General features: G+C 40.8%; 2 protein-coding genes across 6 annotated transcripts; both read right to left on the reverse strand.

Annotated features, from left to right (window-relative positions):
• Window positions 1-2,725: 2,725 nt before the first annotated feature.
• On the reverse strand, window positions 2,726-12,509 carry traf3ip2a (TRAF3 interacting protein 2a). Of its 4 annotated transcripts, none has more exons than XR_006374849.1 (11): window positions 12,373-12,509; window positions 11,844-11,890; window positions 11,246-11,749; window positions 9,942-10,089; window positions 9,636-9,820; window positions 9,436-9,524; window positions 9,285-9,353; window positions 9,089-9,193; window positions 7,559-7,633; window positions 5,404-5,601; window positions 2,726-4,032 (listed from the first exon to the last, which is right to left on the reverse strand). XR_006374849.1 is itself a non-coding variant. In XM_044168497.1 (10 exons), exons 2-10 carry the CDS (start codon window positions 11,857-11,859, stop codon window positions 5,455-5,457), a joined length of 1,338 nt encoding a protein of 445 aa, XP_044024432.1. In that variant the 5' UTR covers window positions 11,860-11,890; window positions 12,373-12,509; the 3' UTR covers window positions 2,726-5,454. The 4 variants fall into 4 exon arrangements, 2 of the variants coding, with proteins under 2 accessions (XP_044024432.1, XP_044024433.1); XR_006374850.1 differs by having other exon boundaries at window positions 5,372-5,601; XM_044168497.1 differs by having other exon boundaries at window positions 2,726-5,601.
• A 271-nt stretch (window positions 12,510-12,780) lies between these two features.
• Window positions 12,781-19,301, reverse strand: LOC122862805 (probable G-protein coupled receptor 139). 2 transcript variants are annotated; one of them, XM_044168500.1, is made up of 4 exons: window positions 17,894-19,301; window positions 17,253-17,459; window positions 16,231-16,348; window positions 12,781-14,740 (listed from the first exon to the last, which is right to left on the reverse strand). In XM_044168500.1, exons 3-4 carry the CDS (start codon window positions 16,307-16,309, stop codon window positions 13,731-13,733), a joined length of 1,089 nt encoding a protein of 362 aa, XP_044024435.1. In that variant the 5' UTR covers window positions 16,310-16,348; window positions 17,253-17,459; window positions 17,894-19,301; the 3' UTR covers window positions 12,781-13,730. The 2 variants fall into 2 exon arrangements, with proteins under 2 accessions (XP_044024435.1, XP_044024434.1); XM_044168499.1 differs by having other exon boundaries at window positions 17,253-17,502.
• Between the last annotated feature and the right edge of the window lie 228 nt (window positions 19,302-19,529).

Here is a 19,529-nt window from a genome sequence, read left to right on the forward strand (position 1 = left end):
GACACCACTGCCAGAGAGTCCAGCTCCACCCCCACAATGTCACCGGCCTTACAGATCAGTTTGTTGAGCCTGTTAGCGTCTGCTACCCTCAGCCTGTTGCCCCAGCATGCAACAGCATACAGGACAGCACTGGCCACCACAGACTCATAAAACATCCTCAGCATTGTCAGCAGATGCTGAAGAACCTCAGCCTCCTCAGGAAACAGAGGCGGCTCTGGACCTTCCTGTACAGAGCCTGAGTGTTCTTAGCCCAGTCCAGTTTATTGTCCGTGTGTACACCTAACTAACTAACTAACTAACTAACGTCAACTTTACTGTGGCTGTCTGTCTAATGTGGAGCGCTGTGGGTTTTAATAGAATCCCTACAGTGTACTGTACTGTTTGACTGGATTAAAATGTAATGTCTTATAGTGTAAGGATGATTGAAATGTCATTTTACGGTAAGTGTAGCAACATAGGGCCCATATAAGTAATATATGATGAGGGAAAAACGGGGTTACCTAAAGCTAGCTAGTCATATCCTAAGATTACCATAGATAACGTTACATGAAACACCACCGCACAAAGTAACTATCTATAGCTAATGTATAGCTAGCTATATGTTGTAAAATGAATGAATTATCACGAAAATCGAAATCTTTGCTTTGGGGGCAGGTTCAGTAGAGCCAGTTTCCACTCCTAAATGGTTCCAGCCACATTTCTTCTTCTAACTGCAAAGGTCTTGAAGCCGAGGACAGTCTCCTTTGCAACTATGATTCACCAAGAGTGCTGTCTAGACATGTGGCCATATTCTCTGTTCTAAATTCTTGGGTGACACTAAATCTCTCTTCTCGCACTTTTTCAGGAAAAAAACATTGGATTAGGATATTGTGTGTCTCACAAGGGACAACAGATCCTACCATGCCTGTACTACTTGAAGTGTGAAAACATGAAGTGCTAAAGTATGAAGACAAACAACACACCCTCATATATGTACATTAACAGGTATCTAAAAAATGCCATTCAAACATCTTGTTCATCATGGTTCATCAATTTTCAATAATTAAAATATAACAATTAAATGAACCTCAGGCAATGCTGCAGCAAGCACTGCCCACAGTTTCAAACTGATGCCCTTGGTGGACTTTTATTTTGTAACTAAATGTGCGGCAACAGGGAAACAGGAAACAGTATTGTGGAACATCATGTAAAGCTTGACAACATTTCACCTCATTTACCACTGCAGCATCAAAACAAGGATCAGACCCAGATCAAAGAGCTGGAAAGCATCACTTTCCCCATTGGTAAGGAACACATTTCTTATTAGCTGACATATTTCCTGTGATTGGGGAAAGAAAAAAAGTATATATATCTAACCAAAAGATATTGCACAATAAAACATCAAATCCATAAAGAAATGATACAGGACTATTTTAGGTTTACAGTCAAAAATTCCAGATGAAATAACAGTAAGATTAATACAGAAAATGTTAAAAAGACACAAAAAAAAGAAAAGAAAGAAAAACAAATATACCAATATTGGTTGTCAAAACCGTCTTGGGGGCGGGTGGCAATGGGGGAATTAGGACTTATGACCTCAGTATTTCTAAAATCCTGGGAACAGCCCTGCTCCTCTGGATCTGCTCCTCTTTATTTTATTCATGATTTTAAAGATGAAAAGATATATTTCTACATTGAGAATACAGAAGTACAAGTTATCAAATGGGAATATCTGTAAAGGTGCCAGTCTTGACTCTGAATCTGAACTGAATCCAGTTAGTTTGACTTATTACAGATGAATCAAACATTTCTCCCAAACATTATCACATAACAAAACATTTTATTGTTACTGTAGTCATTCCATCTTAAAAGCAGCCATGATATTAACGTCACACATTAAAATGAATGCTTCATCAGTGATAACCTTATCTTTTTCAATATTTTAAAATCTCGAAAGCACATTTTTTCTGCGACTCCACAAGACCCCCACAGGTGCCTCACTGGCAGTATGCATGATGCCTTTTTGCCTCCTACACGTCTTTGGGCTGTTCAGTATTCACCTCAGATTCCTATAATGGCCTACACATGGCAGGCAGCCTTGGTAAATGTGCTGAGCTCACTGCTTTCTCCTCTCCACTGAAAAAACCATAACTGTCCAAACAGCTGGTTCGGTCCAGTTCATGCCGGGGACATCGCAGGCAGCGTCCCCCACGATGATGAAAAATGTTTCATTAGCATTTTCGTCTAGATGGAGAGGGAACCTCTGTCTGAGTGTGTGCTGACTTTCAGTGGGAGCCTGGCCCTCTTAATGAACCAATCAGCAGGCGTCTGCTTACGTCTGCCTGTAGCACGCCTGAGGTCTATATGAGGGGCACATTTAACATCAAGCTAATCCAGAAATATTATATATGCCATATTTAATGCAGTGTTTGGTGGGAGCTTTTGTCTAAAGTGCTTTACAGTACACTGAGTGCATACATTTTTAGTATTGATAACCTCAGTGGCAGCAGAGCCTCAAATGGTGATCTGGTGGTCCGTCACATGATGACAACTGCGCAAACCCCGTCTGCTGATGAAGATCATTAAATGCAGTTAAAAGAACAGGGAAAAAGCTAGTAAGTAGATCTTGAGTTAAGGGTGTTTTTCCTACGAAACTACAATTTCCAAGCTCAAGTATGAACTTTCATTTTCAGCATAAAAGTGTTTTTGTAGTGTATGTTAATAGTAAAGACACCAATAGCCGGTGTAGGATACACACGACCTGAGCCTTACTTTAGTTTAGTTTATTTGAGAGAAGCGACAGTGCAAATTAAGCAATTAAAAAAATTGCTAGAATTAGCCGGGAGGCTTTTTTCATCTGTAGTTCCCCGGCTTCCTAAAATACATCAAAGCAAAAACAAAGTAGGGCATGCAGTTTAAAGACTGGAAAAGGACATACAGTTGTTAAAAACAATAAAAGCAGCAGAGACATTTACATTTAGATAATACATAGAGATACATTTTGGACTTTAGGAACCACAATACAAAATGTTTAGCTTCAAAACACTTGATTTAATGCTTTTTTTGTTGAGCCGTAAAAGACAGTTATGTTACTTTTTGAGAGCTACTTTTCTGTGTGTTTTGGTGACCCTACAAAATTGGAGTGAAGTGTTGACACAGTGACATGCATGTCCCTCAGTAGAGATGATTCATTTCAGAAAAATTGGGAATTTGTCCTCTGACCAGGACTCCTCTCCTTTTATTATTAATCATTATTTGGAACAACGAAATGAATCCTCCACACTTGCACTGCAGTGATGGAGGCAGGCTGACCTGGCTGTGAGACTAACCAGCTTTTTACTGATACATCACAGGTTCAACCCCCACAACTGCCATTGTCAATGTGTCCCATTCACCCACAATGTAAAAAAACCAAAAAACGGAGATACTCGGACAACAGCACTTCTCATTAGATATGAATCAAGGTTGTTTTCGATCCCCAAAGGCCACTTTAGCAGGACTGATGCTTGTTGTCATGGATATACTGTAGATGTAGGGGGAAAAAATCATAGAATGAGCCAGTGTGGGGAGTTTATTTTACAAGCAGCAGGGTAGATGGATAGGGGATCCAAGCCCTTTTGGGGAAATATCTGCGTCCGGTTGCTTTGGACTCACCAGATAAGGCAGAGTCGAGCACGCGAGTCCTTGAACAATAACAAACAGTGGATTTATTGGTGCTGGCAGCATTTTGTTTATAGACAGCACCCTCATGCAGATGCTGATAAAAGCCTGGACATCAGTGTGTGTGTGTGTGAGAGGAACTCAGCAAATGAGCAAGTGAGCAAATCATTTTTTGTCAGGTTTGGTAAACAGGCTGACAGAATTGAACTAGTCTGAGCACAAATGATGAAGTTGAGGGTTGTAAGCCGGCGGTTGGACGTGTCCCACACATCACTGGCTTATCGGGGAGGTGGTGTTCAACATATGGACAGGATGTTGATGCTGTAAGGCTTTGTGTGCCCCGTCTGCAGATCCTTTCCATCACAGTGTTGCTCTCATGATCCTGGTACACACCTTTTTTTTTTTTAATGAACACAGTCAAAATGAAAATGGTAAAAATTGATATCCTCACTGGTTAGTCAAAACAATGGCATTTATTCCAAAGTAAAATAAAAAAAATTATATCCATAACATAAACTAATGTTGACTGCAAATTAGATCTATTGCCATAAAGAAGTAAGCAAGGCTGGCAGTGTTGTCATTATTTGGGACATGCTGCCACCTTCTGGTTAATCATGGGCTTCTAGAGGAAATAGACAGATGGTGTACTGTGGAGCCTGGAGTATTCCACTGGAGAATAGGCTTTTACAGTGTTTATTATAATCTATTAATAAATCGTTCAATTTAAAAAAAGCTATTAATCAAAAATATGTCTCTTTAAAGCTGCACTAATCAATATTTTCATATTAACAATGGGTTAAAGGACTGTGTGCAATGTGAAAGGGGTCGCTCATAGTGAATTATCACCTGACTCTGCAACTCTGGTCTATGGGGCGTTTTAGACCCTTTTAGCTCGCTGTTTTGGTTTAATGGCCCACAACTTTACTGGCAGCTGTTTTCAGTGAAAGAGCTCTGATACTGTGCACTACCTTCCCAGCACCAAGCAGCAGACAGGTACCGTTAGTGGCTAGCTGGAAACACAGTGGAGCATTTAGCAGCTAAAGAGCCAGATATTTTTCTCAGGAGTTGGTGGAGACCAAAACACAGCAAAATGGTAAGTGAATAATAAACTTAAATTTGTCAGCTGGCCAGAATCACGACTCTGAATGATAATGTTGTTCTGTGTCTGCTGTAAATAAATAGAGAACTGTTTGCTAACACGTGATAATATGTTAATGTCCCGCTGCCTGCAAATGGCCAAAGGAAAAAAACATCAGTAAGAAGTGTAGCACCTCAAAACTGAATGCAGTCCAACCAGAGAGCTCTGATTGGCCAGACCCCATACATGACTCCTGCCAATATATAACAGCTGGCCCATCAGCACTATCAGAGCAAACAATCAATTTATGATTGAAAACTTTTTCAAATGTGTCAGTGTACTAATGAATTCTAATTGAACACAACACAAAGTCTATAAATATTCTGGTGACACACTCCAGGCTTTATAGTGTGCATGATGCATTCTTAATGGCAGTGTTCTGTGTTGGCTCTCATTTCAAATGCTATCATCAAGGAAGAAGATTTAACAGTATTCAGAGTATGTAGTGAGATCAGAAACACTGTTATGAATCATAAATTAACAGAACAAACAGCAGATCTATATCTGAAAACAAGCGACAGAAGGAATACACTTTACAACTAATCTGCTGCAGTAATAATATTCCTCATCAAGGCATATAAAACAAAGTCATACCTACAGCATGTCGAGTTTTTGACAAAACAAACCATTTTCTTTAAATTGATTATTTTCCAGGTGTCTGTCCTTTTCAGTTTTTCTCAGAGGGGACGAACAGTGAGGGTGAGGTCAGCCCCCCGCTGAGGGATGATGTAGCGCTCCTCCCTGAGCAGGCGCAGCAGCAGGTCCAGGGTGTCCTGGGGCCAGCGGTAGATCCTCGTGCTCTGGAGCCAGTTGGGGACATGTCTCTGTAAGACAGACACAGGTGCAGCACAGTGGGTCAGTGGGTGGAGTTAGTGAGGGACTGAAATGAACGCTTCAGCTGCAGAAAACACTGAGGTCGATAAGGATATCATTCAGAGAGATGTAGCCTATACGCCATTTAGCGCTGTCCTTTACATTGTCCCTAATCAATACAGTGTATGTTAAATATTTAAATATTTTTTAACCAGATATTGTTAAAGCGCCAAATAGCAACTGCAAACCACCAAATTTCTCACCCAGCTCACTGTTTTTAAAGTAAACACAGTTTAAAAAACAACATTGCCTAAAATCACATGACTTGTACCTATTAGCCTCCAGCATGAATCTAAAAACATAGTGTACAATTTATTTTATACCATATGAGCCTTGTTGTGGGAATGTTATGCATGTTCAGGGAAACAGCACATAATATCTAGACGTGCTAATTATGTATCAGCAGCCATGGTGACAGCTGTTTACTGTATATAAAACCGTTACATATGTTGTATATGAAAGAAGGCATGATTTGCATTCTGTAGAACAATTTTAAAACAAAACCTCTTACTAGGTATACAGTATGCCAATAGAAATATATACAATTCAGGAATAAACATAAACTAACAACTACATAAATACATTCATTTTGTGTCTATTTAGTATTGATGTTTTACTGTAACAGCAAAATAATTCAGTGTTTTTAATGACAGTTGTCTTTATGAACCTGTGATAATGCTGAAAGGTCACTGAACTAAACTAAATAAATAATCTTAACTTGAATGTGAAAGAGTTCTCAGTGAGCATTTAAATACAGCAGCTGGAGTCAACTTCCCATTCAGCGTTCCACAGACAGTCCTGTTGTTGAAACCATTACTCTCAGTGCACTCATAGAGACTGACCTGTTGAGCACTACACCACTTTTTAGCATTATAGTTTGGTACTGATTTAATTATGCATTTTTACTCTGTGAAGGAAAAATCATGAAATTCATCACGTGAGGTTATTACCTTTCATTAGCTGTAAGTTTTTCTTCTCAAAACATTTCTCACAAAAAGTGTTTTTTGATTATTTGAAATGCAGCAATTATTCTAAATGTAACACTGATTGGAGAACCTTTGTGTTTGTAAAGTCGTGCTGATATGATAATTAGCAAACACTGCATAGGGCATTCGAGTAAAAAGTTGAGCCAGCTTTCAGAATATGAACAGGAGAATTGTTTTAGAAAACACTCAGGTTAGCTTCTGCTCCACTAACTTCTGATTGTCGGTGTGCTTTCCCAAAGAGGGTTTCTTTCATTGTGCTAAAAAAGCAGAAGCCAAAAGGGTATGTACTAATGTACTGAACATACACATTTGAGCAGCTTATTATGTTAACTAAGATACAACAATGATTATTAGCATTCAACGACTACATCTCCCATAAGTCTTAGCTATAGCTACATAAATGCCATCGCAGCCTAGGAATTGTAGGAGACAGGCCTTTTTCATGTTGACTTGTCATAGTAAGAAAAACTCAGGTGATACTAATAACATTAACAATGGTTCTGTTCTTTTCAAGTGTCCCAGTATGTAACTGTAACTGTATGGAATTCAGCCAGTATTCATTTTAACTGTCACATGTCAAAATGTCTGCTGTGAAAAAGGCCTACTGTCGCCTCTGTCGCCTTGGCTACTGTACTGGTTAGTCGTGGCTGATTTTAAATGAGGCTTAACACTGTAGAGAATTGCTTATCTTAAAGGTTCAGTCCACCCAAATCACAAAAACATGTTTTTTCAGTTACCCTCATGCGGTCTTCATTCAGAAAAGGGAGATGAATGAAGGCCGTGAGATGTGGTAGAAAGCTCTGAGAGCCAGTAAGTACACCTTTTAGCTTAGATTTGTTTGTAACATATACTGTTTCCAAAGGTCAAGCATTAATCTTTGTAATTTGGGTGAAATGAAGCTTGTTTGTGTGCTTGTACTTACCTTGGTTGCATTGGGAAACAACACAGGTACCAGTCTGAAGTTTAGGCAGCCTTGTTGAATGAACTCATTTTGGATCTGTACCAACAGGAAAAGAGGATAATCAGTGCTCACAGTTCTCCATAAACTTACACAAGTGGTTTATTTAATAATACAGGCTGACACTCTGTAGCCTGGATTGCCTTTTCCATTTACAGAACGTAGCGAAGCATTCTGCGCATTGTGAAAAATGTGGTGAAGACTGGATCGACACAGGGGTGAAACTGATGTTCATTTTCTCTTTGATAACAAAATGATCAAGAAGCTTTTTCATTTTCACATTTGATGCATTCTTTGACAATAAACAACAAGCTTTACAGTGCTGCTTGATTGCGCTAAGCATTACTGAGCTGTGTCAGCCACAGGACCTGGAAACACCTGTGACACTAACTGTGGGACTGCGGCCCAATTCCAATCCGACCCCTACACCCTGTCCCTGCCCACTCTCACTCTGTGCGGAGGGTCCAGCAAGCCTTAAGTGGGAGTGGGAGTGGGTTATAAAGCCCTCCAGCACCGAGTCTGCATCGATGCAGGCTCACATACCACACTCCTCTCAAGTGCAGCGCCTCTTTTGTTTCCGGTCTGGAGGAAACGCCACATACCTCTTAATGACTCTACACATGAAACAGTAAGTAGCACAAACACACGGCACCAAAAGATAAATAAAAACACATAAAAAGGTTCCAGAACAGCAACAACAAGAGCACATCTATGTCAGCGTCATCAATTTTTGTTTTTGAAAGCAAATCTGTTTTTGATGTGTCTGATGGTGGGGAGCATATTCCAGGCAGAAGAAGCTCTAGAAAGAACAGTCATCATACTGACGTGTCATATACCCATGAATAAACCAGTATATACCAGTGTTTCACAAAAGAAGTGTGGTGTATTATCCCAGAAGACTAGATTTTAATTATTTGATTTGATTGCCTGTGTTGTGCAATTTCAGGGACTGTGGAAAAAAACCAAGGACCTGATCAGATTAAGAATGCCAAACGAAAAAATGTGCAAAAAAAAAAGAAAAAAAAAAGAAACGCGGCCAAAGAAGCGTGGGAGTTCTTATTTATTCAATTAATCATTTTTCCTTTCACAAGCTTACTATGCCATGAATGTAAGGAGTGTGCCCTGCCACTGCCCATACACCTAGGCTGCATCTTGTCAATGTTGTGTATAAGATTATCTTTTAGATTTAATTACAATAACCTTTACAATATCTGAAAGATGCTGATTGGACACCTTGCTGACAGGTGTTCCTGTTTCCGAAGGAGAAAGGTAAAGGGGTCCCAAAGCTTGCCGGTGTATTCCCCCTCCCCCTTAATTAAGAGCCCCTCCACAGCCGCGAGTGTGACACCACACAGCGTGCACTCCGTCGCGGAGTGGGAGGGTGTAGGGGCCGGACTGGTCCAGTAGCATTTCCTCAGTCTCCTGTTTATATTGGCAGGTGGGAGGAGGGAGTTTAATGACATAAGCTTGCCACAAGAGGGCGATATTTCTCACCTGATTGTGAATGTACTTGGTGTGCAGGCCATGCTCATCGTCCCCGTTTCCCTCCACGTCCTCCCTGTACTTGGGGCTGATGACCACGATGATGAGCACTGATTTCTGTAAAATGACATCTCACTGTCAGCTCTTGCACTAGACTGCAGATTGCAAATTGATTCATCCTCTGCTCAGACTCGATAGTCAGACTTACATCGTTCAAATATTTGTCCATCCATTTGGTGATGTCCATTCTTTTGACTGGATCATCAAAGATGTCAATCTGTCAAGAGCCAGGCAGAGTGTAAGTGTTTGTAAGGAAAGTCACTGAGAATCAAAGGTCATGGAGAAACGACAGGACTTACTGCTGGTTTGAACCCCTGAGCAGTCAGAAATTTGGCGAAAGGAATCATCTCATTGGCTGTGTCCACAGAATATGTGATGAAAACATTCCCTGTCATTGAAAAGTCAGTGAAACATCTTTATCTGCACCTATTACATTCTTTACGATTAGGGAAAGAACATTACACGCACATGTTCATGCAAAGACATCGATGTGACTTACTACACTCCTCAGGTAGGCTGATGGTCTTCCTGATTTCCCTCGTGGCTGGTCCTGGACCAGCCTGGAAGGAGCGACCCACGCTGACCTCATGCATCACATCTCTAGGAGGGCTCTCACACTGAGGCACAGATTCTTGGGGGGCATTTGGAGCATCTTTAAATTGCAGCCTATTATGGGGGGGAGTCCTGTGGAGGGAAATGATCAGGAACAATCTGAGATTTAAGTATGATATCTGTGAAGTATCATATGAATCAGTGTTAAAAATATCAGATCATAATGACAAACAGGACAGGAATTATCTCATACCATGACTGTTGGTGATGCTGAGGCTGCCGGTGTGGATCTGCTGGGTAATCGTGCTTAAAATGACAAAATTTATTATTGTGAAGGGGCAGATTTGTTGGAGGGCAGCACGCACAATGTCTGAGACAACTCCCCGGCATTGGATTGGGGCCTGCAGAGAGACACGGAGGAGCAGACATAAATTTCTAGTTTGGACAGTTTCCAATTCAGCAGTAATGAGGTCATGCAGACTCAACGGAAACACAACGAGCACCGGCCAAACGATACCTCACAGGGCTGGGGAGGCAACCTTTAAAACTGAATCTATCACAGATATCGCGATCGCTGGATCTGTGAAGAATCAAATGAAATGTTCCAATTATGGCATGTAGTTGTATTGTTTGTCCTACTTTTGCAACGCAGTAATTTGAACAGCTGATTTAGGTTTCCGAAGACCGATATTTGTAGAGTGATGTTGCCTGCAGCCAATATTGTTTAATGTATACCAGTTTTTTCTTTTTGTTGAATAGTTGGGTCACACTGCATTAACACTAGGCTAGGCAGTGTATTTCAGAAGCATTTTTGTAATATTTGAATATTTGAAATTCTCTTTACATCCTGACAGCAATCAATAAATCAAATGCTCGGGAAAAAAAATCCAGTATCTGTGGCTGTTGCAGGCCTGTCATTTCATTTGGGCCAAATGAAATGGATGGGCTGTCTGCCTGTCTGCCTGCCTACCTGCGCGCACTCTGCCTGTCTGCCTGTCTGCCTGTCTGCCTGCCTACCTGCACGCACTCTGCCTGTCTGCCTGCGTGCACTCTGCCTGTGCACTCAGTGCGCATGAAAATGTGTTTTGGGGGAGTGGTTTTGGAGGGGGCCTGAAGGGAGGGGGTGGGATTTTTTGGTTGGATACTTTCCATATCTAGCTGTCTCTTGCCAGTTTCTCCTGCGTCACCTGCCCTAGCTTTAATAAGTGTCTTGCCCTAAAATCAATCATTTTGCATGGGTCTCCATGGAGGGTGTTAGTGTCCCATGACAATAATTTGTGTCATTACATATGTCAAACACATGTTTTTCTAATTTGGGTGAACTGACCCTTTAAACATTGTAATCATCATCTACTGATAAATTAATAAATCTTGTGGTCAGAAAAATCATTTATCTGCTAATGTGTTTCAGAGTAACAATAAAAATAAAAGAGTCTGAAATCTTTCAGTAACAGACTGTTAAATGTAAGAACATATACATATTCCCCAATGCTGACAGTAACACCAGACACCCGTAATGTTTCGTGTTTCTAATGATAATGCAGCAGTGACACTGACCGGGCATACGTTCTGCAGGGTATCGTTCTGGGACGTAGTGGGTACAGTTACTGTTAGACATGAGCGAGAGAGGGTGCTCCAAGCTTTCTGCCTCCTCCACAGAGCGGTCCTGGGGATAGTTCGAAGGGCCTGCAAGGCCTCTACTGTGGTTAACCCGGGGGGCCCAATCAAACAGCGGTGCCTGCTCTCTGAGATCATGAGCCCAAGCACCTGCAGAGAGGGGGGGTTTCATCTGTCCTGACTGTGTAGGGGGGGTGAGGTGAGGTTGGGGGGCAGCATGACAGGCTCCTCTGGGTTCATGCTGATACTGGCTCTCAGGGAGTCTCCACTGGCCGACATTGTGTGCTGCCCCCCTAGCTTGTTCATAGCCATGTTCCTGCGGCCTTTTGCTGGTCTCTGTATGTCCACTACACTGTTTGCAAGAGGGAGGCCAGGCCAAGTGCAGACTGGAGGATGTCATGCTCTCATCCATCTCAACAGGAACACTCTGATGAGGGCAAGGTCCTGACAACAAGAGTCAACAGAAAAACAGGTTTGTACTTCATTTGGCTAGACCGATTCATGACTGCTGCAAGTCTGACAGGGTTTTGTTTCCTACCTTTAAAAGAGTCCATTTTCTCACCAAGGAAAAGTGTCTGTTAACCTCTGGTGAAGTGAAAACAAAACCATTGTTAAAGGAATTTAATAGAGCACAACAACTTAAAGAGACACATACACTACAGTACCTTATATAAGCACAACTGGCAAGAAAACTACGTTTGAAACTAGTTTGTAGATTCAAAGTGCACTTTTAACAACAAAGGCAACTATCACTGTCACTAATGAAAATACACATTTTACAAAGTAAATAGCAGATAAAGTACTAGAATGAACACGACAAAGGAGTATTTACACATTCTTAGTTCTTCCTCACTGAATAGGTGTGAAACACTGCATGTACCTTTAAAGGTGGGTTGAATGTAACATGAACGCTGCAAACTAGTACAAAGGTCAAAATCACTGATCTAAAGTATGCCTTCTTAAATGACAGATAAAAACTATCTCCGAAGTTTCCAATATGTTTTCCCCTATAAATTCACATACAGAGAATAAAGCAGAACTTGACTGTACCGCACTCCCACACCTACCTTTTCTTCGACCTGCTTATCCCTCAGCCACAGCACAAACCTGTTCTGAGGCAAACAGGAAGGAGAGGAAATATTCCCACTATGCAAAGCAGGGAAGTCTCATGACCCATTTATGCAAATAATGCAGGGCATTAAGACTGAAACTGCCAGGTTATTTCTTTGGCAAGGTAGGCATTCTGTGGCCAGTCAGATTGAACTGTTTCTTTGATTTGAAAGGTGGCAGGTCTCATTTTCATCCACTCTTGGAAAAGAGAACCTGTGAATCCTCAAGTAATAAATTAACATTAATCAAAAAGAACACAATTGACATGTACATACACAACATATCATTTGCAGCATTGCTCATATGTATTCAAATTTCATTTGGAACAAATCACTTCACTATTGAATATCATAGCAGTTTTGATCAGTCAAACATTTTTAAGGCTAGAAAGAAGGTCCACTTGCTCTCCTTTCACAACTACACATGACCTGAATGACTCAGGGCTTGATCACATCCATTGTTACAATAGTCCATCCACAGTCATTAGTTTATTTCATATGTTTTACCTGTGTTGTATGATCAAGTCACGCTAGCAGCAGTGTGAGGATGACGTTAGGCACAGTGGTGCTTTGAGCTAAATGCAAATGATATAATGCTAACATGCTGATGTTTAGCAGGTATAATGTTTACCATGTTCGCCATCTTAGTTTAGTGTGTCAGCATGTTAACATTTGCTAATCAACTCTAAAGTAAGTACAGCTGAGGCTGATGGGAATGTAATTAGTTCTGCAGGTCTTTGATCATAAACTAAAGTACTGGATTCATAAAAATTTTGATCTGAAGGTGGCACTAGAGGAAGAGTGAAGGGATCACTAAAGTTATTACAATTCATCCTCTGGGGAACATGTATGTCAGTACCAAATTTCATGGCAATCCATCCAATAGTTATTGAAATATTTCACTCAAAACCATGTGCCAACTTTATGGTGGTGCTGGAGGAAAAGTCAGGGGATCACCAAAGTCATTAAAATACATCGACTGGGAACCATGCATGTCTGTACCAAAATTTTTGCCAATTTGTCAAGTACATGTTTAGATATTTTACTGGATAATTGACAATGTTGATGCTGGACACTGCAGCTGGAACACCAAAGTCATTAGGATTCATCCTCTGAGGACCATGAATGTCAGTACAAAATTGAATGGAAATACATCAAAAAGTAGTTGAGATATTTCAGTCTGGACCAAAGTGGTGGACTGACCAGCCTTGCCATCCATAGAGCCACGCAACTAGGTGGCTAAAAAGACAAACACAAAAAAGTTAAACGATAATTATTTTTAAAGTCTGATCATTGTCCATTCTTCCAGATTCTTTCTACGCTGTCTGTTTGAGATTGGTAAGCACCACAGTCACAGGGTTGCTGGATGGCGAGGCCTTATGATCTACAACTGAGAAGACTTTCATGGTGGTGTGAGTGAGGACAGAGGCCAGCTCACGTGCCTTCACGTTACAAGTCACCACTTGGACCAGCTCCCGTCGGAAGCGCCGGCTGACCATGCAGTAGAGCAGGAAGTTAGTGGTGGAGTTGAGGTTCTGCAGCATGTTGGCCAAGTCTCCGGCCACGTTGATGGGGATGCTGTAGTCGTTCCTGTTGAAGTTCTCGTTGTTGTACTTGGTCCTCAGGATGCAGTATGTGACAAAGCGGGGCAGGCTGAGCATGACGAAGGCCACGGAAACGGTGCCCAGAAGCAGGATGGTCCTCCTCAACATGCCCCTGGTGCTCCTCCCGTGCATGACGCGACGCTCCTCCTTGGTGAAGAGGTTGCTGGCGCGGCACAGATGGTACCCGATGAGGTAGTTGAAGATGATGACCAACACAATGGGGATTCCACCTGAGAGGAAGGTGGTTATCCACACTATAACAGTAGAGTAGGCCTCATTGCGGTAACAACACCTAGGCAGCGTCACATTCTCTCCGTCCACAGTAATGTTGACAGGTGTGACGATGTTGATCCAGCCCAGGGGCACAGAGACAAGATGTGACACCAGGACGACAGCCACACAGGTCAATTTAGTGACCCAGGCCTGGGAGAAGTGCTGCTTGGCCGTTGTGCTGCGGAGGACGAGGTAGCGCTCGATGGTGAACACCACCACCATCCAGGAGGAGCTGTACAGCGATCCATACTGCAGGAATCCCAGGATGCCACACCAGGGGTGGGAGTGCCAGAAGGGCTGCACTAGCCAAAAGGTGAGGGTCAGGTCAATAAGGATCACCCACACCAGGTAGAAGGTGTCCACGATGGCCAGACAGCTCAGGTAAATGATGGCCGTGTGGGACATCCCGCATTTACGGTAGCACATCATATAGAATGTGAAGAGGTTGGCTGGAAGACACGAACATAAAAGCTCAGATGGATACATGACATTTGCCCGTCTGGTCGTATTTTAAGTTATTACCAATGACTTTTTAAATGAATTTATTAATTAATTGATTTTGTTTAAAACACAACATCTGACATTGTATCACCTTACTGTATAAAGTTGTTATGGCAGATTATCTTCTTAGCAAACAATCGCTTATTTAAACATCCAGCAGACACAGGGCAATATTAGCACCTGACAAATGTAAGTCCAATCTCCTGTTAGCTCTGGTTTGGTTTTCACCAACCCCTGAGAAAAATATTTGGCTCACTTGCTAGATGCTCTATTTTGCTCACCACCTGACTTTGTCTGTCTGCTGTTTGGTGCTGGGCAGGTAGAGTAGAGGTAGGTTTAGTTTATGAAAACCAAAACCATAAGCTAAAAAATGCTAAAACGTAACATAGAGCAGAGGGGAACTGCAGAGTTTGGTGATAACTCTGTAGGTTTGTCACTATGATTGACTGCTTTCACATTAGCATAGATATACTGCAGACATTTGATTCAATTGTTAATAAAAACAATGCTGATTAGTGCAAACACAGTATTTGAATGCTTAATGAATTAGTAATAATGTTTTTCAGTATGTAAATAAAAGGACATTTTGGGATTTGCCAGAATATTTAGTCTAGCTTAGCTCAAATACTAGAAGCAGGTGGAAACTCTGTCAAGCTCTGTCAAAAATGAAAAAAACAAAGTCTTCTAACAACTCCAAAACTGTTTTATTTACATTTTATTTTAGCTAGGTATTACACCCACAAGTCACCCAAATTTTGTCACAACAGTCTGCAAACCTGTAACTATAAGGACAGGACTTTTGAGATGCTGTGTATGTCACTGCACCCAGCAGTTGTCGGCCAAGAAATAGCCTAGCTCCAATGCTAACAGTTTCTGAAACCATAAGGTCACGTTTCTATATTTCTAGTTTTACATGTTAAATACATTACATACAATGTGTAACTAAGACAGTGTTGCAATTTTCTGGTAGTGCATTTTTTCCCTAGTCAGAGCTAGGCTAACAGTTTCCCCTCGCTTCCAGTCTTTGAGCTAAGCTAGCTACACATCCCTTGCCTATCTCTGCAAAGAACACTGAAACTGATATTAATCTTCTTATCGGAATGTGGGTTTCAACGCCAACGTATATCCCAAATTGTGGGACTGTTTCTATAATATATGTAACAGCAGGCTAACTGCAGGCTTGCAGTAATGCTAGTAATTCATTAATAAATGGATATTGACCAGGATGCTCTGAGGGTAGTGGGTCATACTGTGCAGGGAAGGTGGCCTTCCTGATTACTAGCTGGGAGGACAAAGTGAGCTAAAAGTGATTAATTAACACTAATAAAGTCATTAGTAACCTAAACTTATGCCTGATCATGCATTGGTACCAACTGTCCTGATAAAACCTATTCAAGCATGCACAGCAAAAGACCAAACAAAATGACAAGATACAAACCTGGAATACCCATGATGCAAAGGAGTGGATAGTAGATCTTCTGAACAGTGACAAAGATGGTGACGCTGGCTCCCTCCATGATTCATTCACCGCCAGGCAATAGCTCACATAGTAATACCTGCAATAAAGCCATTAGAGAGGTGGAGGAGAAGAGGCGTACAATACGCAAATACTGGTGAGGAGCTTTGTTGCAGATTAGGGCTTTTTACGCCATGATTTGGGAAACTACTTAGAAATATTTAGGTGAAATTGGCATGATTTAAAATGACTTAAACTGAAGGTTTTTGAGCCTTAGTTTAAGGTGCCGTGAATACAATTATCAACTAAATGACTGAAATGTAAAATGTGAAGTCAGGGACAAAAGAAATATACAAAACCATTACACATAAGAAACATTAATTCATTAAGCATTGGATATGGTTCTATAATGTGTATTTAATTTACTTTGGAGTTTAAATGCTTTCAGAGAGTTCATTTTATTGATTTCCTTGGCCTATTTGGTTGCACAACTTTTCTTTACTTCAGCTATGTTTGAACTTGTTCACAGAGCTTAGACAGCTCCTTATATGTTGCAAGCAACAAAAGGAACCTGATTCAGCTCCCAAGTTAAACTGAGCCGTTCAGCTGATGACTCACAATAAACGCTGGATGAAAGCTGAGCTGTCTGCTTTGGGTGGGTCTCATTTGGAAGTCACTGAACAGAAGGAAGCAGTGGAGGTTTCTGTAGAAAGTTTTATTTTTCAATCTCTAACTTCCTGGAAAATAGTTGTCCAGTGTCCAACAGTACATGAAGATCCACTGTTATCTCGATCACACAAAGATCCTTGTAGCTCTCTGATTTTATAGAAACTTACTTTAACATAGATAACCTTTTCAGAAATTAAGGAAAGCTAAACATATTTCCTTCAGCCTTTTGTCCTTTCACAATGCATTATCAATAATCTGGACTGCTACAGGTTAAATATCTTCATCTGGGTGAAAATATCAGTCGTCAGTATTAAAATGGATCAAATCAGACGTACCTGGTGTCTATAGGACCTCCGTGCTGTGTTCCTTATAGCTCTGAAGATGTCATAAAGAAGTGGCTTCTTCCACAGAGGTGCATGCCAGCTGGTTATGTCTCCACAAGGACAAGACTATCGATGATATGAGGAGGGATGGGTGAGACAGCTCCAGCTGCAGTTCCTATAAAGCTTCAGGTGGAGGGAGTCACATCACCTGACATATAGCTGATGTGAAGGCTCAGTTGTTCCTATATGAGATACTCAATAACTGATAGCACAAAATGAAACTAATTATGAATTAACACAAGTCTTTCTGTGAGCAAATTGTATTATATATAATATATTATATATACAAATTTGGATTTTGTATATTTTTATGAATAGAGGTTATAATAATGATTTTTGTCCCAAAGTGTTTAGAAACTTGGGTTTGGAAAAGAACTCATTCGTTTGAATAGTGCTTCTAGCAAGCTAATCATTACTTTATTGATCTGAGAATCAATTCTGTCTTAAGGACACAGGCTGTGTGGCTTTTCCCACTGGATGAATGCAACTAAAAACAAAGTTATGGGAATAAAAGAAAGATTTCTAGAGAAATAAAAACCACTGAAATATTTGTGTTACAAAAGAAAAAACAGTAGTACACGAGATAAGCTTACAGTGCCTTAAGAAATATTCCTGTCCAGAAATCCAGTTTTCTATCTGCTGCAGAGGTGCAGGGGAAACTTCGACCTAGTTAAACCTTGTTTAGTGGACTATTAGCACACACTTTACACCTCCCACCAGTATTGATCCAGAAATCAAACAGTAGAGGACAAACAGAGGCGCGAGACAGCGTGTGATACTGGACAAATACCAGTTTGGAAAATTCTCCTCATGTGAAGTGAGTGAGACGCTTTACTACAACAGCTGCAGTAGACCTTTCTCACAGCGGACGTATTGATTTGTCAGACGCAGGTGTAATAACATTAATAATGGCAGCATTCCATGTAGGTGTGCCAGTGCCCTGATCTGGTGCATGCTGGCTCACTGGCTTGGCTTGGCATCATTAATGTTTAAATTTGTTTCACCTGTGCTTTTCCTGCCATGACACTTGGAAATGTAAGCTGTGAGAAAAGGTCTGTTCTTTCCAACAACGCACCTCAAGAGGAAATTTAAGCTAGAGGTCTTAGCTAGTCTGGGCCCACTCAGACTCGATCCGCGACCCGGATCGGGTTAGGTCTAAATTCTATTCAGTCGAACCAACTCTGTATAGGGTCCTGATCTGTTGCTGCGGTGAATCCAACTGGACTCACTATAAGTTCTGATCACGTGGTTTGTCATAATCACTGCACAAGAAGAATTTGGTTTTGGTGTCAACTGTGAAGTTTAGGGAAAGATAACATGTATCGTTGCTCTTTTTTTAACAGCAATTGCACGTTAATTAGCATAAATATAAGTATTGCAGTTATACTGATATTGTTAATAAAGTGTTTGCCTTTGATTTTGTTTGTAGCATTCATATTTTAGACACTGCAGTTAAACCATCACGTTACACAAATCTGCACAAATTGCATCTATACAGTTGTAAACATAAAACATTAAATTAGGCATTGAAAATTAAACTTCAGTTTTTAGGCTCAAATATGTGCAAACTGATATGTTAGTCTGGTCCTAATGGTTATTATTTTCATCATTATTAACAATGTTATTATTTTCACTACCATTTCAATTTCTATTTCTGAGCTTTGTGAAGTTTGAAAGATAACCCTGATGATGTCATTAGGGTCATCTCATCTTGGGCTTGAGACTTCAGTTTTAGAGAGACTGCTTTCCAAACTGGGGCTGCCTTGAGCTGCTTTACGGGACTTGTGGGAATCGGTGATTTTAGAGACTAAAAGTCTGGATGTGTCTCTTGCGAGTCCCATGACTTTATTTATGAAAGTGCAATACTAAATAGCTGGAGTGTCCCTTTATAATGGCTTTTCTCCTCAGATCACATGCTAGATTTTACTACAAACACATGCACACACACACACACACACACACACACACACACACACACACACACACACACACACACACACACACACACACACACACACACACACACACACACACACACACAGCCAAAAGCATGTACTCCACTATAAATAAATGACACGGAACTTTCTGTTATGCTGGTTTTGCACATTACCATACCACTGCCTTTGTATAATATATGTATATAAGTAACTGTTTATATTGTTTTTATACGTTGTTGTTTTATCTATTCTAATTTTAAATATTTGTATATATGTTCTGTGTGTGTAGCGT

This window comes from Siniperca chuatsi, linkage group LG16 (assembly GCF_020085105.1).
Source record: "Siniperca chuatsi isolate FFG_IHB_CAS linkage group LG16, ASM2008510v1, whole genome shotgun sequence".
NCBI classification, from domain to species: domain Eukaryota; kingdom Metazoa; phylum Chordata; class Actinopteri; order Centrarchiformes; family Sinipercidae; genus Siniperca; species Siniperca chuatsi.

Bases quoted from the DNA above. Each gene is read 5' to 3' on its own strand.
- traf3ip2a (XM_044168497.1), bottom strand. The intron at 9,821-9,941 runs GTATGAGATAAT...TTCCCTCCACAG, and splicing joins CAGCATCACCAACAGTCATG to GACTCCCCCCCATAATAGGC. The intron at 9,354-9,435 runs GTAAGTCCTGTC...GGCTCTTGACAG, and splicing joins CTCAGGGGTTCAAACCAGCA to ATTGACATCTTTGATGATCC.
- LOC122862805 (XM_044168500.1), bottom strand. From the start codon at position 16,309: ATGGAGGGAGCCAGCGTCACCATCTTTGTCACTGTTCAGAAGATCTAC. The intron at 14,741-16,230 runs GTTTGTATCTTG...CGTGTCTTCCAG, and splicing joins TTGCATCATGGGTATTCCAG to CCAACCTCTTCACATTCTAT.